Genomic DNA, 26,457 nt, shown 5'->3' on the forward strand with positions numbered 1-26,457 from the left:
TTCTTGAGTAGTCCTTGAGGTAGTGGGCAGTAAAGGTTGACTGGTTCGACCAAGTACCTGCTAGCAGGATCTGCCCCACTGCCATGTTTTTCTCAAAGGCTAAGGAGGTGCTCAGGCCCCTGATGTCATGAGGCCGGGGAGTGCCTGGCACTGCCATGCCATCCTCCTTGTAGGTTCTGGCGATAACTTGTCTCAACCAGGAGATGGTGTTTTTGGAAACTTGTTTCTTATTAATACCTGTGGAAACGAAGAGGCTCTTGATGCCTGGTCGGAGATGCGCTGTCCTTTCCAGGTATTTCCTAATTGTTCGCACTGGGCACAATTTTAAGTCTTCTGCATTGCCAGTCTTAGGGATGGCAGGAATTGAGAAACCCTCAAACATCGGGTCCCAGACTGCTGGGTTCTGAGTCTTAGCCACAAAAGAAGGCACGAACTTGAAGGATACTTCTTTCCACCCCTTTGAATGAGAGACGTCGTATGACAGCCCATGGATCTCTCCCACCCTCTTAGCGGATGCCAAGGCCAGCAAGAAGACGGCCTTGAGGGTGAGATCTTTGTCTACGATATCCTTCAAGGGTTCAAAGGGGGGACGACACAGCATCTTCAGGACCTTGGCTAAGTCCCACTGGGGCACCCTCCTCGCCTGAGGGGGGCAAGACTGCTCGAAGCTCTTGACAAGCATCGCTATGTGTCTCGAGGCCCCCAGGTCGATGCCCTTCAGGAGGAAGACTTGGCCTAAGGTGGCTCGAACCCCTTTTATGGCTGGAATTGACATTCCTACTTTGTCCCTAAGAAACACCAGAAAATCTGCTATGTCTGGGACAGAGGCCTTAAGAGGTCTAATGTGCCTCTCAGAGCACCACTTCGTGAAGGAGGCCCATTTTGCCTGGTATACCGCGGCTGACGACTTTCTCAGGTATAGAGACATTCTCTTAGCCGTGGAGGGAGAATAACCTTCCTTCTTCAGGAGCCGCTGGATAGTCTCCAGGCGTGAAGACGAAGGGAGAGTGGGTTGTCGTGGAGCTTGAGAAAGTGAGGTTGGGGCAGAAGGTCTGACCTGGCGGGTAGAGGCCACGGCGGTTGACTCGTTAGGTCTTTTAGGTCTGCGAACCACTCTCTCTCCGGCCACCAGGGCGCTACCAAAGTCATCTTTAGGTTTCGGGCGGTCCTTACTCTGTTGAGCACCTGTATTATCAACGTGAAAGGGGGAAAAGCGTACACATCCAGATTGTCCCACTTGTGCTGAAAGGCGTCTTCTAAGGCTGCTTTCGGGTCTGGTACAGGGGAGCAATAGACTGGGAGTTGGGCGTTGAGTTTTGTTGCAAAGAGGTCCATCACTGGGGAACCCCAACGCTGAATGATGAGCCTGGCTACTTCTGGGAGAAGGGACCATTCTGTCCCTACTATCTGGCCCATTCTGCTGAGGCCGTCGGCCAGAACGTTTTTCTTCCCGGGAATGAACCTTGCTAACAACACCACGTGATTTTCTTCTGCCCAATTTAGAATCTCTATGGTGAGATCGCACAACTCCCTCGATTTCAAGCCTCCCTGCTTCTTTATGTATGCTACTACCGTGGCGTTGTCGCACATCAACGCCACGGTGTTTCCCTTTAGCCGACTTGCAAAGTGTAAGTACGCCTTCTGGACTGCTTTCAACTCCAGGATATTGATGTGGAGTTGCTTTTCCCCTTCCAACCAGGTACCTCGTGCAGTTCCGTCGAGGAGATGGGCTCCCCATCCTTGGTTGGAGGCGTTTGTGAACAGAAGTAATTCTGGAGGGCTGGTCCCGAAGGGCATCCCCTTGAGGGAGTTCGACTGGCAGTGCCACCATTCCAGGGAGGGTCTCGTGTCTGGAAGGACTGGAATTAGCACTTGTTGTGAGTCCGTCTGGCACCAGAGTTCTTGAGATTCCATTGGATGGATCTGAGCTTTATCCTCCCTTGGGGAACTAGTTTCTCCAATGAGACCAGGTGGCCTATCAGCCTCTGCCAGTCTTTCGCTCTCCTGGGGTGTTCTGACAGGAACGGCTGAATGATGTGCCTGAGGTTCCTTATCCTGTCCTACGAAGGGAAAACTTTTCCCTGAATGGTGTCCAATGTCATCCCCAAGTAGTTCATTCTGGTGGACGGGGATAGATTTGACTTCTTCGGGTTGATTACAATCCCCAGATCTCTGCAAAACTGGAGGAGACTTCTCCCTTGTTCCTCCAAGAGGGCCTTTGAGGCGGAAAGGAGCAACCAGTCGTCCAGGTATCTGATAAGGCGGATGCCTCGTTCGTGAGCCCACACTGAGACAGTCGTGAAGACTCTCGTGAACACCTGGGGCGCTGTTGACAGACCGAAGCAAAGAGTCCTGAATTGCAGGATCTGGGAACCCCATTTCACCCGGAGGAACTTCCGACTCGAGGGGTGGATCGGAATTTGGAAGTATGCGTCCTTGAGGTCGATGGTCATCATAAAATCTTTCTCCCTCAAAGACAGCAGGACTGACTTTGGAGTGTCCATCTTGAAGTCCGTCTTCTTGACGAACTTGTTGAGAGCTGACAGATCTATAACCGGTCTCCACCAGGAACAGGCGACTGTAGAAACCTGGCCCTGGGAGAGGAACTTCTTCCATGGCGCCCTTCTCTAACATGGAGGATACCTCCTCTTGAAGGGCGGTCCTCATTAACGGATCTTTGGGAGCTAGCCATTCCGTCCGGTTGGCCGGAATAAGAGGGGGTGGTTCCGTCAGGAACGGGAGTCTGTAGCCCTCCTTTAGGACGGACACTGTCCAAGGCTCTGCCCCTTGAGCCTTCCATGCTTGCCAATGTTGTCTGAGGCATCTCCCAACCCGAGGCTTGGGCGGGGATAGGGGGCCTCCCACTCTATCTTCTTCTAGAGGGGCGGCCTGATCTGCCTCTCCTAGAAGCGGAGTAACCTGACCTGAAGGAGCTTGAGGGCGCTGCAGCTCCCCTGCGGGAGGGTTGCGGCGTTGAGGACCAGGAGGAAGAGGGGGCCTCTCTCCTCGTAGTGCTGGAAGAGGCTTGGGGCGTCGCGGCGCTATCCGAGACGGACCTCTTGTAGGGCGGTCTCCTAAAAGTTGCCGGTCTGGTGACGTTGGCCTCCTTCTTTTTCGAGACCTTTTCCATTATGGTCTCTAGCTCTTTCAGAGGAAACAGAGACTCTCCCCACAGGGGCAGGCTGCGAATGGCTCGCGCCTCCCTGTCTGGTACCTTCCAAGACACTTTCGTTAGAACAGTGTCTCGCTTACGGAGAACCCAGTTGGCTGTAAGGGCGAGAGACTGATAGGTCAGGAACTTGAGGGTTTTACCCCCGGAGGTAATGAGGTCCCTCATTAGGTCTTGCTGATCAGGGTCCTCGGGGTCGAAGGAGGCTTGAACACCCACCAACGTGGAAGCCCACCAGTCCAGCCAAGAGGAGACGTTAACTAAGTCTCGCGACATTTCCTCCATCATGGAGGCCTCTGCTGGCGAGAAACAGACTGGGGCCGAAGAGGCTCTATCGTCTGAGACGCCTTGACTCAGAATGTCCACGGCTGTCTCCACTTTACAAGGACCTGGGCGACGTCCTGCGGGCACATAGACCTTCCATTGGGTTTTGAGGCCCTGGAGCAATTTTGAGGCACTCTGGGTCTTGGGAGCCTCGGCATTGCTGGCCACTACTTTGTCAATGTACTCTTGCCCTAGAACTAGATCTCGGGCCAGAGGAAGTGCTAGGGATGTCTTAGGTTGGGAGGGAGTTTGCATGATTCTCAGCAGGCTTGACCTCAAGGAATCTCCATCCGTAGCTGCAGGTTCTGCTATTTCGTGGTGCCTTCTGATCAGGCTAACCACTCTCCTGTAGGCGGAGTCCTCCGTCGGGGGGCCCTCCCCTCCATCAGCCGAGGTCTCGGCCTGGGGCGGGGGAGCCGGTTTACCGGGCACGCCGACTGGACGCCTAGCCCTTGGGGCCAGGGGCGCCGTCCTGCCGAGGTACTGGACCTCATCTGCGGGTAAGTCCGCACCAGGGGCTCGGGATAATGCAGGCACCGCTGGTTCAGCGGGGACTCTCGTACGCCCTAAGGCTCTAGGTGCTGAGGGCGCGGTTCCCGTGGGCTGACCCGACAGCGGGAACCGTTCCTTCCGGGTTGAACCGGAGGCCTCGAGGACTTATGCTTTCTCGAGAGGTCTTTCCTGCGAGCCAGGTCGCGAGGGTCAAGGCTGTGCTTGGAGGACGGCAGACTTGGGGACCGCTCACTGGACCGGCGGTCTGGGGAACGAAGCACCTTCGATTCCCGCGAAGATACGTAGATCCAGGCGCCACCGGGAGATACACTTCTCCTATACTTACGGCTCGGGGAGCGGGAGCGCTTTCTGCTATACCGAGAGCGCGACCTCGAGCGGGAACGCTCGCTCCTGGACCGCTCCCTCCGACGGCGGTGTTTCACCCTGACCTCTTCCTCTGACAAGGAATAGACGTCCGATGAGCCTGACGACACTGTGTTCACCGCGTGTCGGCTGGTAGCGGGGACTGCGGGGGACTTCTTCGGGCGTTGAATGCCAGAGATCGAGGGCTGGAGGAAGTCATCGGGGACTTCCGTGGGGAGAGTTGGGAAGGACTCAAACCGTTCCATGCCCGGGAGCCAGGGATCCAGGGTCACATCCATCCTCAGGGGTGACCTACCCGGCGTCTTCGGGAGCCTCCAACCGAAGGCTTCGTTACCCGAAGGTCGAACTTTCCTCTGGTTGTCTCTCCCTAACGACGAACCAGAAGCACAGGCCCACGAGGGCGGCGGTGACACCGAGACCGCGTTACTACCCCACAAGGGGTCATCGGAGGAAGCGTGCCCCCCGAGCACAAGGGCCGACTCTCCGGACGCACTACTGGGTCCTTCACTAGCCCTAGAGGGGCCCGCCATTGGCACTGCACTAACACTGGGCTCCTGGGAAAGGACGCCTTGTTCATCCACAACACTAGACTTACCTCGTCCCCTACTCTGTGTAGGGGATGGCGAAACCGAGGCCCCGTCAGACCGCTCACTGGGTGACGGTATCGGCGAGGAAACACTAATTTTCCTGGGGGAACGTTTCGCTGATTTCCTCTTTTTGGTACCATAGCGTACCCACTGTATATCGCTCCAGTCTACACACTCGGGGCACGTGTCTGCTGACGAGCAAACTTTTCCCCTACAGGAGGAACAAAGGGAGTGAGGATCCACTTCGGGCTTGGAGAGGAACGCTCCACACGATTTCCCGGCTCTAGGCCCAGGACAACGGCGAATTTGCTCCATAATGCACACAACGCACGACACAAGCACTAAGGGAATCAATGAAAACACTGGGTAAGCACACGGTTGAAAGGTGAACGCACAGGAACACTTGGGAAAAGCACACTGGAAAACGCAAGATGCCACGCTGGGAAGACGTGGGACACTAGAACGCACACAAAGGATTGACAGAGATACGAGAGCGAGGGTGTGAACGCCTCGCGACCAGAGAACTTAATGAGGAAGGTGACCCAGCCAAGCAAGCGACCTACCTTGATCCTACCCTCGGGGCACATTCCTTGATGCCGAGGGTAAGGCTACTTAGAGCGCGGAGTGGGGGGGTAACATACGCAAAACTCTGGTCGATGGAGAGGAGATCACCAGTGACTCCTATAGAAAGTAATTCGAGGTAAGTATTCGTGTTGGAACAATCTACTTTTCAATCTAGTCTTACATCATGCCAAATACCTCGCATGATATGAGCAACCACCTCAGGACCAATGAAGGTGTCCATAGACTTGACGGCAACTTCACTCGGGTAAAACATTGTGAAGGTTGTTTGTCACTTCCAGACACTATCCTTTAACATCAGATAAATATTGAATGAGTGAAGCTTCTGACCTTGTAGGCACTAACACAAGGAATGGACTCGCCTTCCTCATTGAATGAGGTGTAGGCACATTTAGTCACTTCATGAACCCAGAAATTTTTTCTTGGACACTTCCTTCTTAATCCTACATGTATCAGAGAAAAATCTTTAACACTTGACCCCGGGATATTTTTTTTTTTCTTTTTTTTTCAGAAAGCACCCCAGCGACCTCAGGTAATTTTGAAAACTATCAAGACGAAAGCGCCCTAGCAACCTCGGGTAATTTTGAAAATATCTCTTGATTATCATCAGAAGTATCTGAGGGAGTTTCTGTTACACGAGAATGGAAAGACAACTAAGTCTCCCAAATCTGCCGCTGGCAGAGAATTGGTCTGCCAGTATGTTTATTTTATTTGGGATGTACAGTGTGGACACATGCAGCTTGATGAGCTGTCCAGATGTACAACTGTTTTGTCAATACTGATACAGGAAGATCATACCTTCCTGCTTGTTGATATTTGCCATTACTAGCATGATTTGCTCATCAACATAACCATGTGACCAACTGCCTGATCTTGAACTACGTGTCAAGCCAGAAATGCTGCTTGCATCTCTAATTGATGATATGTAGGCATTGCTCTGCTTGCATCCATACTCCTCAAAAAAACTACCTTCTCCAGGTGTGCGTCGACCCTCCTTCAATATATCTGAAAATAGAAATATGTCTTGTGGGGGCGAGTTCAAGGGAACCTTTTTCATGAAGTAACTCAGCCACCAAGTAAGAATGTCCTTCATTTTCTGAAACAGTAGAGCAATAAAGGAAAGAGAATCCTTGATGACTGATCAGTGGAGCTGCCCGTACGGAACAAATGTCTTTAGGATAACTGGTATCCGAGAGCTTGCTATTGCCTAGGAGTCCAATACTGTGCACTTGAGAATAATTGCAATTACTTCCTGAACCTGCTGATATAAATCTGAGGGAGAGATTCTTGCTGATATAAGTCTGAAAGAATCTCATTGCTGCCATGTCAATCAGGATGGCCAGAAAATGTTATTTTCCTTAGTAAAATAAATTTTTGAATATACTTACCCGATGATCATGTAGCTGCAACTCTGTTGCTCGACAGAAAAAACCTACGGTCGGGATACGCCAGCGATCGCTATACAGGTGGGGGTGTACAACAACAGCGCCATCTGTCGAGTAGGTACTCAGGTACTTCTTGTCAACAAGAACCAATTTTCTCCTCGGTCCACTGGGTCTCTATGGGGAGGAAGGGAGGGTCCTTAAATTCATGATCATCGGGTAAGTATATTCAAAAATTTATTTTACTAAGGAAAATAACATTTTTCAACATTAATCTTACCCGATGATCATGTAGCTGATTCACACCCAGGGGGGTGGGTGGAGACCAGCATACATGTTAACATAAGAAGCTAAGTATCCCGTATTTCATTTTAGCAGTTATTCAAAATAACAAACATAAAATAAATAAGTACCTGGTAAGGAAGACGACTTGAACAATTACTCTGCCTTTTTAAGTACGTCTTCCTTACTGAGCCTCGCGATCCTCATAGGATGCTGAGCGACTCCTAGGAGCTGAAGTATGAAGGGTTGCAACCCATACTAAAGGTCCTCATCAAAACCTCTAATCTAGGAGCTTCTCAAGAAATGATTTTGACCACCCGCCAAATCAAGTAGGATGCGAAAGGCTTCTTAGCCTTCCGGACAACCCAAAAATATTTCAAGAGAAAGATTAAAAAGGTTCTGGAATTAGGGAATTGTAGTGGTGGAGCCCCCACCACTACTGCACTCGTTGCTACGAATGGTCCCAGAGTGTAGCAGTTCTCGTAAAGAGACTGGACATTAAGATAAAAGACGCGAACACTGATTTGCTTTTCCAATAGGTTGTGTCGAATATACTTTGCAGAGATCTATTTTGTTCAAAGGCCACGGAAGTTGTGACAGCTCTAACTTCGTGTGTCCTTACCTTCAGCCAAGCTTGGTCTTCCTCATTCAGAAGGGAATGAGCTTCTCGTATTAACAGTCTGATAAAATAGGGTAAAGAATTCTCTGACATAGGCAAAGATGGGTTCTTAACTGAACACCATAAAGCTTCAGACGGGCCTCTTAAAGGTTTTTAAAATAGAACTTAAGAGCTCTTACAGGACATAATACTCTTTCTAGTTCATTTCCAACCATACGATAAGTTTGGAATATCGAACGATATTGGTCAAGGCCGAGAAGGCAGCTCGTGTTTGGCTAGAAAACCAAGTTGTAGAACATGTAGCCGTTTCGGATGAGAATCCGATGTTCCTGCTGAAGGCATGAATCTCACTGACTCTTTTAGCTGTGGTTAAGCATATCAGGAAAAGAGTCTTAAAGGTGAGATCTTTCAGGGAGGCTGATTGAAGTGGTTCGAACCTGTCTGACATAAGGAATCTTAGAACCACGTCTAAATTCCAACCAGGTGTAACCAAACGACGCTCCTTCGTGGTCTCAAAAGACTTAAGGAGGTCCTGTAGATCTTTATTGCTGGAAAGATCTAAGCCTCTGTGACGGAAGACTGATGCCAACATGCTTCTGTAACCTTTGATAGTGGGAGCTGAAAGAGATCGTTCTTTCCTCAGATATAAGAGGAAGTCAGCTATTTGAGTTACAGAGGTACTGGTCGAGGATACGGATACTGACTTGCACCAGTTTCGGAAGATTTCCCACTTCGATTGGTAGACTCTAAGGGTGGATGTTCTCCTTGCTCTAGCAATCGCTCTGGTTGCCTCCTTCGAAAAACCTCTAGTTCTCGAGAGTCTTTCGATAGTCTGAAGGCAGTCAGACGAAGAGCGTGGAGGCCTTGGAGTACCTTCTTTACGCGTGGCAGACGTAGCAGGTCCACCCTTAGGGGAAGTGTTCTGGGAACGTCTACTAGCCATCGAAGTACCTCGGTGAGTTATTCTCTCGCGGGCCAGAGGGAAGCAACTAGCGTCAACTTTGTCCCTTCTTGAGAGGCAAACTTCTGCAGTACCTTGTTGACAATCTAGAACGGAGGGAATGCATATAGATCTAGATGTGACCAATCTAGAAGAAAGGCATCTATATGAACTACTGCTGGGTCCGGGATAGGTGAGCAAAGTATTGGGAGCCTCTTGGTCATCGAGGTTGCGAAGAGATCTATGGTTGGCTGGCCCCAGGTGGCCCAAAGTCTCTTGCATACATCCTTGTGGAGGGTCCAATATGTTGGAATTATTAGTCCCTTCCTACTGAGACAATCTGCTATGACATTCAAGTTGCCTTGGATGAACCTCGTTACTAGTGAAAAGTCTAGACCTGTTGAACAGGAGAGGAGGTCTCTTGCGAACTCGTACCATATCACAGAGTAGGTCCCTCCTTGCTTGGAGATGTACGTCAAAGCAGGGTGTTGTCCGTGTTCACCTCCACCACTTTGCCTTGAAGGAGAGACCTGAAGCTTTCCCAGGTCAGACGTACTGCCAGTAGCTTCTTGCAGTTGAAATGCATTGTCCTTTGACTCGAGTTCCATAATCCCGAGCATTCCCTACCGCCTAATGTCGCACCCCAGCCTACGTCCGATGCGTCTGAGAAGAGAACGTGGTTGGGAGTCTGAACAGTCAGGGGAAGACCCTTTCAAAGGTTGATAAAGTCCTTTCACCAAGTCAGACCAGACTTTATCTTTCCGGAAACCGGAATCGAGACCGCTTCTAGCGTCTTGTCCTTTTCCAGTGAAAAGCTAGATGATACAGAAGAGGACGGAGGTGTAGTCTTCCAAGTGACACAAATTGAACCACGGATGACAGTGTCCTAACCAGACTCATCCACAGCCTGACAGGGCAGTGTTCCTTCTTCAGCATCTTCTGGATGGATAACAGGGCTGGGGGTTGATCGTCTTGTTCAGCAATGTCCTCATCAGAGGGTTCCTCATCCGAAACTGATGAGGAAACGGCAACGGAGTGGGCAACGTCTGACTCGCTGAATCCGGTCGCCCTGGTGGATGCGTGACGGAGCCGGACACAAGATCATGGTACTGCTGCACAGTCTGTGAACTGTCAACCATGGGGACGCGAGGAAGAACAGTGTCAACCCGAAACTGTCTAGACTGTCTGGGTTGTGCAGTCAACCCCCTACCGGGTTGCTGAGGTTGCCGCACTGCGTCACAACAAGTCACCTCTGCTGGTTGTTGAACGTCTTCTTAGTGACACACTGAACGTCCACAACCACCTCCGAGAGTCGCTTAACGTCAACGTGCGACTGGCAACCCACACTGGGTCGCACCGGTGGAGGAACCACCTCAACTGGCGGACGTGAGTAGGATACCTCAGCGTCAACAGGGCGTACAACCAACCGGTAGGAAGGTTGTTGGCTAGGAGGTTCTTCTCTGTAAAAAATCCTCTATCAAGGACACAAGCTTGGACTGCATGTCTTGCAACAAAGCCCATTAGGGTCTATGGGAGCAGGTGTGGCAACAGACGGGGTTAGCGACCGAAGCGGAACCATTTACCATCCCTGGAAGCCTTGTTATGCTTTAATTAAAGTCCATAGGAGGCTAAGCAGCTTAAGGCTCCTCTCCAAATGACAGAGTCCTCAAAGGAATATCAGAAGGAGGGAGAACAGCACTTTCTCATCTACAGGAACCATGTCCGAGAAAAGCTAGGTTATCTCAGTGAGGGTCTCACTGGTGCCTAGGCAGCAGACCAGAAGGCAACGTTATGTAACTGCTTGACAGTCTGTGAACTGTCAAAAACTGAACTGTCAACCACAACAGTTGCGTGAGGACATACAGCACTGGTGCATTAGTAGCAGACCAGAAGGCAACGTCATGTAACTGCTTGACAGTCTGTGAGCTGGCAACAACCAAAGCTGTGTGGGGAAGCCTCAACTCCTGACTGACTAGTCTGCTGCGGGCGAGTGGCGGAAACCACAGTGTGTTGCGGAGGCTGACACACCGTGTCAAAACACGGCAGCTTGTGGTAGCTCACGCACGGCAACGGAGTGCTCTGTGTGTCTGTGGGAGTAAGCATGCGTCTGGCAGGGTAGACTGCGCATGGGAGGAGGAGCTCTCACAAGAGTGTGGGAGCAGGCAGCCATGCTGGGCGCACAACCGTGGAAGGTTGTAGGCAAACGGGTGCATCGTCAACCTTCTCCGCAGTCGGAGTGTGGGAGCAGGCAACAACCAAAGCGGAGTGGTGGTGCGTGGTGGGGACTGCCGTGGGTTGCGGAAACTAACGCATCGCGTCAAAACACGGCAGCTTGACTCCACCTTCCCACTGCTGATGCGGTAGCTCACGCATGTTAACGGAGGGAGCCGCATGTCGGCTAACGTTAACATGCGTCTGGCAGGGTCGATTGCGCATCGGAGGTGGAGCTCTCCGCAGCCGGAGTGTGGGAGCAGGCAGCCTCAGCGTGAGCTGGGCGCACAACCGTGGTAGGTTGTAGGCTAACGAGAGCAGTGTAAACCTTCTCCGCACGAAACTCCTGCATAACCGCAGCTAACTGAGTCTGCATAGACTGCAGTAAAGACCACTTAGGGTCTACAAAAAATCGGCAACAAACGGAGCTACTGTCCGTTGTGACTGAGGGTCTAAATCAGCTGGTGCGGCAACAGAAGGAGTTACTGCCTGTTGCGGTACCACCTTGCCTCTCTTGGGAGGTGTGCAGTCGTCGGATGACTGCAGCGAGTCCGAACTGACCCAGTGGCTACACCTAGGCCGTTGGACTTGCGCGGAAGGGACCGACTTGCACTTAAAAGCTGCAAGATTTGGTCCATGGTTTCTACGAGAAACCTCTTCCGCAGACGAGGAATAAATGGGCTCTCTCGTCTTTGTGTGGGTGGGGCGATCTCACGTCGGCAACGTGTGTAGATACGCCCGAAACCACGGAGGGAAAAACGTCTGTTCGTCGATCAAGGCCTGTGGAACCCATAAGTCGTACGACATTACTTCTCCCCTGGGCTTGGGAGCTTGTAAGAGGTATCGGACTAGGTGAACAACTGGCACGAACAGACGAACCCTCGGACGCAACACTGTAACACTTTGCGCATATCACTTTATCACTTTTGATTTTCTGTTTGCACTTATTTCACTGAAATCGAAACTTTAACTGATTTCTACCTGAAACACGCAATCCTATCCTTCATTAAAAGGTAGTAATTGCGAAAACAGTTTTACAATGCAACAGAAAAACATAAATAAAGATAAAGAATTCAGTGGCTGGCAAAGAGACTAAACACTAGATCAAATAAACTACGTTTACAATCTCTCACCGCATAAAGCCTGGGAACAAGAATAAAACTCTAGAAACGTTTTACCTTCTTCCCCTACAGCGACTAGGGAGAAGAGTAAAAAACGAATTCAGTGGCTGGAAAAGAGACTAAACACTAGATCAAATAAACTACGTTTACAATCTCTCACCGCCTAAAGCCTGGGAACAAGAATAAAACTCTAGAAACGTTTTACCTTCTTCCTCTACAGCGACTAGGGAGAAGAGTAAAAAAAAAACGAGAACAACGTTACCCGCTTGAACGAAACGTTTATTCTCCTCTCTCTCCCTCCGTCTCTATCTCTCTCTCTCTTCTCTCTTGACTTAGCGCCTGAGAGAAGAGCCCAATTATATATCGTTAAAACATGTTATTTGCTAAAAGGAACTGAAAGGTTTCCCAAATAAAAAGTTCCTTTATTTAGAATTTAAACCATTTAAGCTAAGAAAGAATGAACGAAACGCTAGAATCGGTTTACTCTTACTGCAACGTGAAACCGTGAAACACTCTCTCTCTATCGTAACGATAGAGCGCATGTTGAACGTTCTGAACGTCAACAACTGCGGAGACTAAAAAACTAAACGTTAGTTCATCTTTGAAAACAGTACGAGACTATCAAAGAAATTCTTTCATAAAACATTAAAATTAAAAAGTATTAAATTCTTAAGGTTAAATACGATATGACGGGCTCAATGTTAATTAACTTCGGTTCCAAGTATGGACCGCCTACTATAGGAAAGGTCGCATATAAACAAACATAAAAATTACTTTTTTATAAGTTTATAATAAATGGAAAGTTAATCGAAGAGGCCTATCAAGGCGGAGAGATATAAAATAAATAGATCTATAACTTGTTAAGCAAAATTACCAAAAACCTAAACACACTTCCGTCTAAGGGAAGGGTCGGCCATTTAAAAGTGAAAGAGTCCATACTCTCTTCGTCACCATAATTAAATCTATCGAAAACGAATTCAAGTTTTGAAATGAAGATAAAACCCCTGCATAGCGAAAGCTCAAAACTGGAATAGTGTACTTCACCAAATCGTTGTGAAAACAAATCCAGTAGGGACGGCGTATTTAGTAGGTCCTGCCATTGGCACGACAGAGGAAAAATTGGTTCTTGTTGACAAGAAGTACCTGAGTACCTACTCGACAGATGGCGCTGTTGTTGTACACCCCCACCTGTATAGCGATCGCTGGCGTATCCCGACCGTAGGTTTTTTCTGTCGAGCAACAGAGTTGCAGCTACATGATCATCGGGTAAGATTAATGTTGAAAACTTAATTTTCCAGCTTCTACCAATTTATCACGAACCCTAGATTGTGACAAAGTTGAGAACACAAACTTGATCCTGAAGCAACTGGCCCTTTGAGGATGCCCAGATAAACTAATTGTCAAGATATATCAGAAGAAATATCCTGTGTGAATGGGCCTACCCTAAGACCAGGATGAACACGTAAGTGAACGCCTGAAGGTCAGTGCTCAATACTAAGTACAGGGTTTTGAAGTGATAAAATTAATTAGTCCAAGATTAAGCGAAGGAACTTTCGGGGGGGACAGATAGACTGCCACTTGGAAATAGTAATCTTGAGATCCACCAAAATCATGAAGAACAGGCTAAAAAGTTTACATCCTGAATGTGGTTATGGGGACAGACTCATTTGATGATTAGAGGTTGATGACTGTTGTTTAGCACTGCCGTTATTAGAGTCTTCTTTTTGCTTTCTAGACATGATGCAAAACAAAGCACAAAAATATCTAAAAAAGAGCAGTAGCAAAATCTTGAATGCATATCGTAAACAAAGGGGGCAAACTATTAACTAGGTAAATTACAAATTACAGTACTCCATGACCTAGCATTAGCTGTTTTCCACATTGACAAGAATTTTGTTTCATCAACAAATCAAACATAACTCAAAATTTGAGTAACAATGATTTTTATAAGTGCCTTATGGAAGCCTGTCCGTAACGGTGAATCTTCGTAACCTAGGAACCTCCTGTACTGTATTTCAGAGATATTTTGGGTCAAACTGAGAAAAAAGTATTCTCCAGTTTAAGAGCGCTCTTGCCCATCCCAGGGCTTCAATAGGGATAATAATGTTCTATGCTTAAGCCACGTAACTATGTCAAGGCAATCTTTCATTAAGAGGGTCGGCTCAGCACAGGATTGAGTGACCATCGTTATGGGTGATTGGGGCTCACTTCATACAGCTACAGGTATACTAGACACATGGACCGGGCTGTGATCCACATGGGATTCAGTACAGGGTTGGAACTGTTTGTAATTTTTAATTCTTATTTTTTTCTTTGCCTCACATCTGACTGTTTCCTATAATTCTTTCTACCTTTGTAGTTAAGCTGATCTGATGATAAGGGTATGCTTTATGGTACAGTATTTCCTTCTGGAAACACCAGAGTTGATAGGTTTTGTGACCTATTTGGAAACCTTCACATGCTCTTGTGAGGAATGCTACTGAGTGGACTGTAGACCTTTTGGATATTACCAAAACACACGTTAGTTTTAAGTGTTTATGTCTATGAGAGGAGAGGAAAATTGGTTAAAATTTGTAGACATTTATTTTAATCCTTTTATATACCAGTAATTGCCATTGAATGCACTGTGTAGCAATTCTAATGAGCTATACAATTAGATATTGAAAGAAGGATACACATCATAAATTTAATACCAGAAGAAATCTTTTTTGCAGTTAAAGGTTCTGTTTGATCTCCAAGGACTCTCCTGTGAAAGCCTAGAACAGGAAATCCAATACGACATGATTCCCAAAGAGATATGGTCTCCCCTGCTCTAAGGCCAGTATACCAACATGCATAGTACAGATTTAATGTATATAGGGCTAATACCCGCACAGATATTAATTAGTGCTTTGAACATTGTGATGTCCTGTGATATAGTTTAAATATACTTGGAGTAAAAATTTACAAGTCTAAATGAATATTCTTTCATTTGAGTGTTTCTTTCATTTGAGTGTAAAAACCATCTTCTTGTGTTATGATAAATATTTATATGATTTGATTTATGATGTTACAGTGTCTTTTAGCTATTTTGTGCTAGATTAGTATTAAATTCATTGAGACTGAGGGATATTGAATATAGTGGTAAGTTAATGAAATTTCATATTGTACATATTAAGTTGCATAACTGATTTAGGTAGATATTGAGTTATGAAATGGTATGGATGTGTGTAGATAGTTGAATAACGTAGAAAATAAGTAAAAGGGTCTTTGATTCTGGTCCATAGTGCCATAAACTCCACAAAATGTATATTCTTAAATGGGTATCACACCAGGATCATAACTACTGGTCAATGCATGAACTCCATATCAGTACAGAGCAGTGCACAAGGTTAAGGCAGACTCATATTTCACTATACAGTAAATGCAAAAGTTGGGAGGATACACTCCAGCCACCCCTGCCCTATGGAGCTGCTGTGCGGTCAGAGTAGGACCGCACACCTGTAACACAGGCACATGTTCTGCTTGACTGCCCCTGAAGGTACCAGTTAGCAGGTGAGTACTGTCACTCCCTCCCAAAGGAGAGTGATTTCTATAAATCCCAAAAAAGAGAGGAAGGCCTTCCCACCAGACTGTTGTCTTCTCAAAGAAGAAGTCGTTTGACAAAGAGAAAGTAGGAGGGAGACCAGGTTGGTAAAGGAGAAAGAGAGAGAAAATCTGTTCTCTCCCCCTTGGGCAACCTATCTTCTTTACCATCACCGTCAAGGTCTGCTAGCTTCCTCAGCACAACACAACAAGGGGGGTTTTATTGCAAAGGGAGTACTGAGAAAACTCACTGACATAGGGGTCACAACCTGGGGAATACTGTTGACTTTAGTGCCTGTTAGACAAATTAGGATGGAGTACCACTTGGTCCAAATCTGGTAACTTTCTCTGAAGCAGAAAGACTACCACAAAGCGAGATGAGTTACACTTCCTGACCAGAAGAGCCTGAACAACACTCCCAAGGGAGGAGCCTACATACAACCAATACTCTCACAAAGGTACACAACAAATGAGGTATCAAATCTTCTTATCCTTATACAAACAAAATTCATTTCACCTCATGCTTACTTTTTGAAGGGCATCTGTTTACATGCAAGAGTACTCTTACAAAAAACTATTACAAACAAATGTAAGAAAAGATCCAAATGTCAAGAGGGCAGAGCAATGGTATGTCCAAATCCATTGTGGCCTAAGACAAGAGTGGCAATTCTATGATGGCAGGTGGAAAAATTGTGGGATTTTTATTCCTCTTTTCAATATCTTTCTTTCTATAATAAAACAATAAATAAGTGAGAAAAATAAATGAGCTCCTAAATATTTGTTATAAATTATAACCTTACTTTGTGATTTTATTGTTTATTCCTACATGAAGGCTCCCTAAACGAGGCATTTAACCCCCAAGTTTACTAATACACTTGGTGTAAGGATGTCACGATTTGCCAGCGGTCTCTCATTGTTGCCAGATTCTAAGTTAGAATGTTCCAGCTTTATGCTCAATCTAATTTTTTCCTCTCTTTTTGGTTCTTTTTTGTTGCTCTCTGCTTACTTTATGTTCTTTCTTTGACCTTGGGTAACATTGGCCTTGATATAAAGTCCACGAGGACGTGAAACCACAATGTACATACGAAGAGCAAGTAAACAAACACACATGCAACGTAACTTCTATACATCTTTGGAAACTCTGACTGTTCTTCTCGTAGTTCGCGTTTGCCTACCCTTTACCAATGCCTTCCATCTCTGCCAGACGTACGAGATTTCAAAATACAGTATAAGTGAAAAAAATCGCTATATAGTCTATGCAAAAATAAACACGCAAAGACGATTCTGTCAAACTCAGTCATGTACTGTAGACGAAGCAGTAAAGATGACAACATCATTTAAAGACCGCTTTATCTTCATCATTTGTAAAAATAATTGGCAGAAACTTCTGGAGAGCATGTAGGATACATTTCTGCATACATAGAAACAATAAAATTATTTTTTATTTCTGAAAGTTATGTTAAAACACCATAGCAGAAGGTCCCCTTAAACAAATATATACAGTAAACCAGTTGGTTTTACCAGTTAATAGAAAAAAGAGCAACTGCAACACTTCCTTAATTTAAAATTAAAGATTCAATTCATTATCTCACCTAGATGAACATTTCCAAGGAGCCACCATAAAGAAAAACAGCTTATCTAAAAGCTTATATGATGATGAATTTGGATAATTTCTGGATTTTGAATGCTTTGATACTACAGACATTCTATTACTCTTATAATCTAAAGTAATGCTAATCAATAATTATGATGAACATTTAAAATATTCACATTAAACCACATATGAAAAGTATACATACCATCAATATCCATTTCCATCGATGATACAGCTGTCTCATCAAGACTTTTTAGCGTTAGTTTTCTCTTCTTGTATGCACCAGCTTTGTTCATCTCCATAAAACGCTTGAATTCAGATTTTCTGTGATAACGCTGCATACGGGGAAAGTTCAAGTCTTTCCAATCCTGTTAATATAAAATTATCAATCAATGTTCTATATTTTTAATGTATTTTGAATACACAAAATATTTTAAATCAAAAGGAAATTCAAAAGTCACAAGAGTTTATCGTTAAACAGCATTGTAGTTTACGACTACTTAACAGTATATATAAGAAACAAAAAGCATTAAACTGAATATCTAAGTAATTATGCAGTATTTTAAATTTAGCTTCATGTATATAAACTATGAACAAGTAAATTATGTATCATTCCACAAGAAATAACATATAATGTAGCATATATTATTGTATAAAACAATATTGTTGCTTAATTCATATTAATAAGCCATTTGTTAAACATTCTCTCTCTGTCCAACAGGGATATTATTCTCTACATTGTGAGTTGTCAATTATCCTCCTTAGCTTGCCAAGGTGTGTACTGAAATTTATGAAGCCAACTGTAACCATCATATTATTTTGCAGAAATAAGTTGCTTGCAGTTTATCACTTGGCAGATTAACCAGTAAATAATAACCACAAATGGTAGTTAACCAAATTAGGCTTGGATGAATTAAAAAAAGATTAATGAAAATCTTACATTCTTAATTGCAAGGCATAACTTATTGATATTTATTCAGTCATATGAATAAATCATATGTATGTCAAATGTTTCCAATAATCATAAATTAAAATTCTCTTACTTTAAAGTATACCAGTAACAATGAGAAACACTGCAATATCTAATAAAAAATAGGTCACCAACAAATTGGTGTTTTGAAAACAGTACAAATGCTTAAGAATCTTTATTATAAATAATAATCATATGACTAATTAGAAACTACTCTGATAAATAATAATAGTTAAAGGCTTATGACATAAAACACGGTTCGGAGAGCGTATTCTATACATTAACAACATTCCCATTATGATGTCAAATTGGTTCAATTATATTCATGCCTAAGGAATAAAAAAAAAGGTCTGCAATTAAACTTCATGTAAAAATACTTTCCATATAATAAAGATATACTTGAGGCAGTTTATAATACTGTATAATATAAACAGGCAGTCAGCAGTATATAAACTAACACCAAGTTAGGATATAGTACTTACATCACGATAACCTTTAGGGATGTCAACGTTGAACCCGGGATAATTTATTAATTTATCGGGATTATACTTCACAAAAGATGATTCTACTTCTCCTTCTTCAGCATCTGGATGAACCACACCTAAAAAAAAAAAAAAAAAAAAAAATATTTTAAGCCCAAGTGCAGGGGTTCTTAACCTGGGGTAAGTTACATGTACCCCACTGTGGTGCAATTTTACTCTTTAGGGGGTACATTGAATCTGAGAGAATAGCCAGTACTCTGCATTGAAATTGAATAATAAAATCATATCAATATCAATTTCATTGTTTCTTTTCCATCCTAAATTTTAAGGGTACACAGGAATCTATAACAATGTCCAAGAAGTACATAAGACCAGAAAGGTTGGAAGCCCCTGTATTATAGTATACCTAGCTAGATAATAAAAAATGTCAGATTAGCTGAATTTTTACAAGTTTAGGCTATATACAAATGCTAATATACTTGGTTAGGTAAAATGGTTTGAAAAATACAAACCTACTTTTAAGTCTCCCAGGCTCTTAAATATAAATTTCTACAATTAATACAATTTAGGCAGTGAATTTACACTTTTATTGTGCAAGGAAGTAAGATAACCAATCAAAAATTCATGTTATAACAGACAGAGCTTAAGCTACTTGAGGTATGCTACACAAATCAAAACCTAAGGAAATTTATGTAACAACACACTTCTTTAACATATGCTAGGCTGTGAAATAATTAACTCAAAAGTTAGTATTTTAAACTAATTACAAGCCTACCAAATTTTCATACCAAATAATTGTAGGTTAGGCTTACACAAAATATTCAACAATGTAAACATACACTATGAATCATTCTGCATAAATTTCCACATCTTTTTCGATAGTTTTATCTAACTGGAGAACTACAATACTTTTAAGGCTACACTTTCACATGCTACTGGCAATAAATTTTATTTAGTTTATATATTGTTATAAAGTTAATTAAACTATACTCACTTACTTATTGATTAGTTTACTCTGCTGCAAATAATTCCGTCTATGTATTCCTTGACAAAAATGTTATTTTGATAATAAAATAAATTTTTGAATATACTTACCCGGTGATTATAATAGCTGCAACTCTGTTGCTCGACAGAAAAACTCTACGGAAAAATTCGCCAGCGATCGCTACACAGGTAGGGGGTGTACTCAACAGCGCCATCTGTCGTTCAGATACCCAGTACTCATTGTAAACAAAGAACTCAATTTTCTCCTCGGTCCACTGTGTCTCTATTGGGGAGGAAGGGAGGGTCCTTTAACTTATAATCACCGGGTAAGTATATTCAAAAATTTATTTTATTATCAAAATAACATTTTTCAATATTTAACTTAGACGGTGATTATAATAGCTGATTCACACCCAGGGGGGTGGGTAGAGACCAGCAAAATATGTTTACATCATATGAGCTAAGAATTTTTATTTCATTTTAGAAGTTATCAAAATAACTAAACAAAATAAATAGGTACCTGGTAAGGAAGTCGACTTGAACAATTACTCTGCCTTTTTAAGTACGTCTTCCTTACGGAGCCTCGCGATCCTCTTAGGATGCTGAGCGACCCCTAGGAGCTGAAGTATCAAGGGTTGCAACCCATACAACAGGACCTCATCAAAACCTCTAATCTAGGCGCTTCTCAAGAAATGACTTTGACCACCCGCCAAATCAACTAGGATGCAAAAGGCTTCTTAGCCTTCCGGACAACCCAAAAACAACAATAAAAACATTTCAAGAGAAAGATTAAAAAGGTTATGGAATTAGGGAATTGTAGTGGTTGAGCCCTCACCCACTACTGCACTCGCTGCTACGAATGGTCCCAGAGTGTAGCAGTTCTCGTAAAGAGACTGGACATCCTTAAGATAAAAAGACGCAAACACTGACTAGCTTTTCCAATAGGTTGCGTCGATTATACTTCGCAGAGATCTATTTTGTTTAAAGGCCACGGAAGTTGCGACAGCTCTAACTTCGTGTGTCCTTACCTTCAGCAAAGCTTGGTCTTCCTCATTCAGATGGGAATGAGCTTCTCGTATTAACAGTCTGATAAAATAGGATAAAGCATTCTTTGACATAGGCAAAGATGGTTTCTTAACTGAACACCATAAAGCTTCAGACGGGCCTCGTAAAGGTTTAGTTCGTTTTAAATAGAACTTAAGAGCTCTTACAGGGCATAAGACTCTTTCTAGTTCATTTCCAACCATACGATAAGCTTGGAATATCGAACGATTTTGGCCAAGGTCGAGAAGGCAGCTCGTTTTTGGCTAGAAAACCAAGTTGTAGAGAACATGTAGCCGTTTCAGATGAGAATCCGATGTTCTTGCTGAAGGCATGAATCTCACTGACTCTTTTAGCTGTGGCTTAGCATACCAGGAAAAGAGTCTTTAAGGTGAGATCTTTCAGGGAGGCTGATTGTAGCGGCTCGAACCTGTCTGACATAAGGAATCTTAGTACCACGTCTAAATTCCAACCAGGTGTAACCAAACGACGCTCCTTCGTGGTCTCAAAAGACTTAAGGAGGTCCTGTAGATCTTTATTGTTGGAAAGATCTAAGCCTCTGTGACGGAAGACTGATGCCAACATGCTTCTGTAACCCTTGATAGTGGGAGCTGAAAGAGATCGTTCTTTCCTCAGATATAAGAGGAAGTCAGCTATTTGAGTTACAGAGGTACTGGTCGAGGATACGGATACTGACTTGCACCAGTTTCGGAAGATTTCCCACTTCGATTGGTAGACTCTAAGGGTGGATGTTCTCCTTGCTCTAGCAATCGCTCTGGCTGCCTCCTTCGAAAAGCCTCAAGCTCTCGAGAGTCTTTCGATAGTCTGAAGGCAGTCAGACGAAGAGCGTGGAGGCCTTGGTGTACCTTCTTTACGTGTGGCTGACGTAGAAGGTCCACCCTTAGGGGAAGTGTTCTGGGAACGTCTACTAGCCATCGAAGTACCTCGGTGAACCATTCTCTCGCGGGCCAGAGGGGAGCAACTAGCGTCAACCTTGTCCCTTCGTGAGAGGCGAACTTCTGCAGTACCTTGTTGACAATCTTGAACGGAGGGAATGCATATAGATCTAGATGTGACCAATCTAGGAGAAAGGCATCTATATGAACTGCTGCTGGGTCCGGGATTGGTGAGCAAAATATTGGGAGCCTCTTGGTCATCGAGGTTGCGAAGAGATCTATGGTTGGCTGGCCCCAGGTGGCCCAAAGTCTCTTGCATACATCCTTGTGGAGGGTCCATTCTGTTGGAATTATTTGTCCCTTCCGACTGAGACAATCTGCCATGACATTCAAGTTGCCTTGGATGAACCTCGTTACTAGTGATATGTTTAGACCTTTTGACCAGGTGAGGAGGTCCCTTGCGATCTCGTACAACGTCAGAGAGTAGGTCCCTCCTTGCTTGGAGATGTACGCCAAAGCCGTGGTGTTGTCCGAGTTCACCTCCACCACTTTGCCTTGAAGGAGAGACCTGAAGCTTTTCCAGGCCAGACGTACTGCCAGTAGCTCCTTGCAGTTGAAATGCACTGTCCTTTGACTCGAGTTCCATATTCCCGAGCATTCCCGACCGTCTAATGTCGCACCCCAGCCTACGTCCGATGCGTCCGAGAAGAGAATGTGGTTGGGAGTCTGAACAGCCAGGGGAAGACCCTCTCTTAGGTTGATATTGTCCTTTCACCAAGTCAGACAAGACTTTATCTTTTCGGAAACCGGGATCGAGACCGCTTCTAGCGTCTTGTCCTTTTTCCAGTGAAAAGCTAGATGGTATTGAAGAGGACGGAGGTGTAGTCTTCCTAGTGACACAAATTGATCCACGGATGACAGCGTCCCTACCAGACTCATCCACAGCCTGACTGAGCAGCGTTCCTTCTTCAGCATCTTCTGGATGGATAGCAGGGCTGGGGGCTGATCGTCTTGTTGTTCAGCAACGTCCTCATCAGAGGGTTCCTCATCCGAAACTGATGAGGAAACGGCAACGGAGTGGGCAACGTCTGGCTCGCTGAATCCGGTCGCACTGGTGGATGCGTGACGGAGCCGGACGCAATATCATGGAACTGCTGCACAGTCTGTGAACTGTCAACAACCATGGGTGCGCGAGGAAGCACAGCGTCAACCCGAGACTGTCTAGACCGTCTGGGTTGTGCAGTCAACACCCTACCGGGTTGCTGAGGTTGACGTACTGCGTCAAAACAAGTCACCTCTGCTGGTTGTTGAACGTCCTGAACGTCAACAACCACCTCCGAGCGTCGCTTAACGTCAACGTGCGGCTGGCAACCCACACTGGGTCGCATCGGTGGAGGAACCACCTCAACTGGCAGACGCGAGTAGGTTACCTCAGCGTCAACAAGGCGCACAACCGACCGGTTGGAAGGTTGTTGGCCAGAAGGTTCTTCTCCGCATTTAAGTCCTCTATCAAGGACGCAAGCTTGGACTGCATGTCTTGCAGCAAAGCCCATTTAGGGTCTACGGGAGCAGGTGTGGCAACAGACGGGGTTAGCGACGGAGGCGGAACCGTTTACCATCCCTGAAAGCCTTGTTATGCGTGACATAATAGTACAGCAAAACTTCAAAGGCTCGACAACAGCTGTGAAGTTGACCTGTAAACAACTTGGAGCGTCTCCTGGCTAGGCGCCAGGGAGAGTCTACCAGAATTGAGAAGTCTATCTGGGCAGAGGCATGAACTCCCAAGCCGAGAACTTCTCTCGTGTCATATCAGACTCTCGCTCTATAAACCAGTTTAAAAGAAGGGAAAGCAAAGGCTGTATCCCCCAAACTCCTCCTGGTGAAAAACCAGTCGCCTAGCCATCGTAACGCTCTCTAGGAGAGCGAGAGAGCACTAGCTTAAAAACAACGGCTTTGAAGTAGCTAGGCCTAGTGTAAGCTCTGACGTTTAGGCGAACGAGGAGCAGCAGTTACAAAAAGATCCTGACGAAGATCCTTAAAAAAATCATCATGATTTAATTAAAGTCCATAGGAGGCTCAGCAGCTTTAGGCTCCTCTCCATCTGACAGAGTCCTCAAGGGAATATCAGTAGGAGGGAGAACAGCAACTTCCTCATCTACAGGAACCTTGTCCGATCAAAGCTGAGTCTCTCACTGGTGCATTAGTAGCGGACCAGAACGCAACGTCATGTAACTGCTTGACAGTCTGTGAACTGTCAACAACTGAACTGTCAACCACAACAGGTGCGTGAGGACGCACAGCGTCCACTCGAGACTGCTTTGACTGCCTAGACTGAGCAGTCAAAACAACTCTAGAATGCGGAGGTTGACGCACAGCGTCAAAACAAGTCAACTCCGATTGTTAGTGAACGTCTTGAACGTCAACAGGAGCATCAGCCAGTGGCCTAACGTCCAAATGCGGCTGAAAAACCACACGAGACCGCATTGAGTGTGGTTCTAAACAACCTGACTGACGTGACTAAGCTACGCCAACGTCAACAGAAAGCACAAAGGAACGTTAGGTTGGCTGAAAGCCAGGATATCGATGAGATAAACGGCTAGACTCAACGGACTAATCGGCAGAATAGTCTTCCATAAGGGAGGCAAGCATATACTGCATGTTTTGCCATACAACCCCTTAAGGATCAACGGAAATGGTTGTGGTAATAGACGAGGGTAACGTCTGTGACCGCAACACTTTGCCTACAAAAAAAGACTCGGAGTCTGTGTTACGCTTTTGTTAGGCGGCGAGCAGTTATCCGATGACTGCATAGGGTCAGAGCTGTCCTAATGGCTGTAACCAGGACGCTGGACCTGTCCTGAAAGGACTGACTTTCGCTTAAGGGCTTCGAAACCTTGTGACAGGTTTCTTATGCGAAAAGCCTACGGATGGCGAGGAGAAACAACGTCTCTCTCGTCTTATGGTAGGGGAGATCTTGGTAAGATACACCCGATACCATAGAGGGAAAACGTCTGTTCGTTGGTCAAGGCCTCTCGAACCCATAAGTCGTTTGACATTACTTCTCCCCTGGGCTTGGGAGCATGTAAGAGGTCCCGGACTAGGTGAACGACAGGCACGAACAGACGAACCCTCGGACGCAACACTGTAACACTTTGCGCCTCGGACGCAACACTGTAACACTTTGCGCATATCACTTTATCACTTCGATTTTCTGTTTTGCACTTATTTCTACCTGAAACACGCAATTCTACCCTTCATTAAAAGGTAGTAATTGCAAAATTAGTCGTATAATGCAAGCTCATAATACCAGCAAAAAACAGAAAACATATTTTAAGATAAAAAGAAAAATCAGTGGCTGGGAAAGAGACTAAACACTAGTTCATATAACTACGTTTTCAATCTCTCACCGCACATAGTCTGGGGACAAGAATAAAAACCTAAAAACGTTTTATCCTTCCTCCCCGTACAGCGACTAGGGAGGTGAGTAACACGAGAACAACGTTACCCGCTTGAACGGAACGTTTTCTCTCCTCTCTCCCTCCGTCTCTATCTCTCTCTCTCTTTCTCTCTTGATTTCGCACCTAAGAGAAGAGCCCAATTATATATCGTCAAAAAAACATGTTATTTGACTAAAGGAAAAAACTGAAAGGTTTTTCAAATAAAAAGTTCCTTTAAATTAGAATTTAAAACATTTAAGCTAAGAAAGAATGAACAAAACGTCAGAATCGATTTACTCTTACTGCAAAGTGAAACCGTGATACACTCTCTCTCTATCGTAACGATAGAGCGCATGTTGAACGTCCTGAACGTCAACAACTGCGTAGCATAAAAAACTAAACGTTAGTTCATCTTTGAAAACAGTACGAAGACTTTCAAAGAAATTCTTTCATAAAATATTACATTTAAAAAGTTTTAAAACCTTAGCTCTTTAAAAGCTAAAGACGATATAAAGGGCTCAACGTTGATTAACTTCGGTTTCCAAGTTAGGACCGCCTACTCTCAGGAAAGGTCTATATAAACAAAGCATTAAAATTTATTTTTATATGTTTATAAAAAATGGAAAGTTAATCGAAGAGGCCTAATAAAGGCGGAGAGATATAAAATATATAGAGGAAAATCTATAACGTGATAAGATAATTACTAAAAGCCTAAACACACTTCTATCTAAGGGAAGGGTCGGCCATTTAAAAGTGAAAGAAAGTCCATACTCTCTTTGTCACCATAATTAAATCTATCCAAAACGAGTTCAAGTTTTAAGATGAAGATAAAACACCTGCATAGCGAAAGCTCAAAACTAGAATAGTGTACTTCACCAAATAGTTGTGAAAACAAATCCAGTTAGCAACAGCGAATTAGTAGGTCTTGCCGGTAGCCCGACAGAGAGAAAATTGAGTTCTTTGTTTACAATGAGTACTGGGTATCTGAACGACAGATGGCGCTGTTGAGTACACCCCCTACCTGTGTAGCGATCGCTGGCGAATTTTTCCGTAGAGTTTTTCTGTCGAGCAACAGAGTTGCAGCTATTATAATCACCGGCTAAGTTAAATATTGAAAATTCTAATATTAAGTTATTTTTACTTCTTCCTACTGTAAAGTTATTACATTTTTTTCCTGCCAACAGTTTTCAGTAAGATCTTATCACAAAAAATTGATTCATAAATATGTGAGATAAGCAAGTGATTTTGATAAAGACATTAGATAAACAAGGGTTTAGTTTACATGCTTAACAGTTGAATCTAAAAATTCCAAAAGGAGTGTTAATATATTAAATTTAACAAGTTGAAGACTACAGTATATTGGGAATACTTTAAGCAAAATCCGTCAACCAGTACA

At 44.6% G+C, this 26,457-nt stretch overlaps 1 protein-coding gene across 1 annotated transcript in view; it reads right to left on the minus strand.

Annotated features, from left to right (window-relative positions):
* LOC137651500 (uncharacterized) overlaps window positions 1–26,457 on the minus strand; it is a 160,582-nt gene that overhangs the window by 14,945 nt on the left and 119,180 nt on the right. Inside the window, exons 13-14 of the mRNA XM_068384727.1 lie at window positions 18,704–18,822; window positions 17,457–17,619 (exon numbers count right to left, since the gene is read on the minus strand). Of these exons, the coding sequence (XP_068240828.1) occupies window positions 17,457–17,619; window positions 18,704–18,822 (282 nt within the window). The remainder of the gene's footprint in view (window positions 1–17,456; window positions 17,620–18,703; window positions 18,823–26,457) is intronic.

Source organism: Palaemon carinicauda, chromosome 13 (genome assembly GCF_036898095.1).
Source record: "Palaemon carinicauda isolate YSFRI2023 chromosome 13, ASM3689809v2, whole genome shotgun sequence".
NCBI lineage: Eukaryota > Metazoa > Arthropoda > Malacostraca > Decapoda > Palaemonidae > Palaemon > Palaemon carinicauda.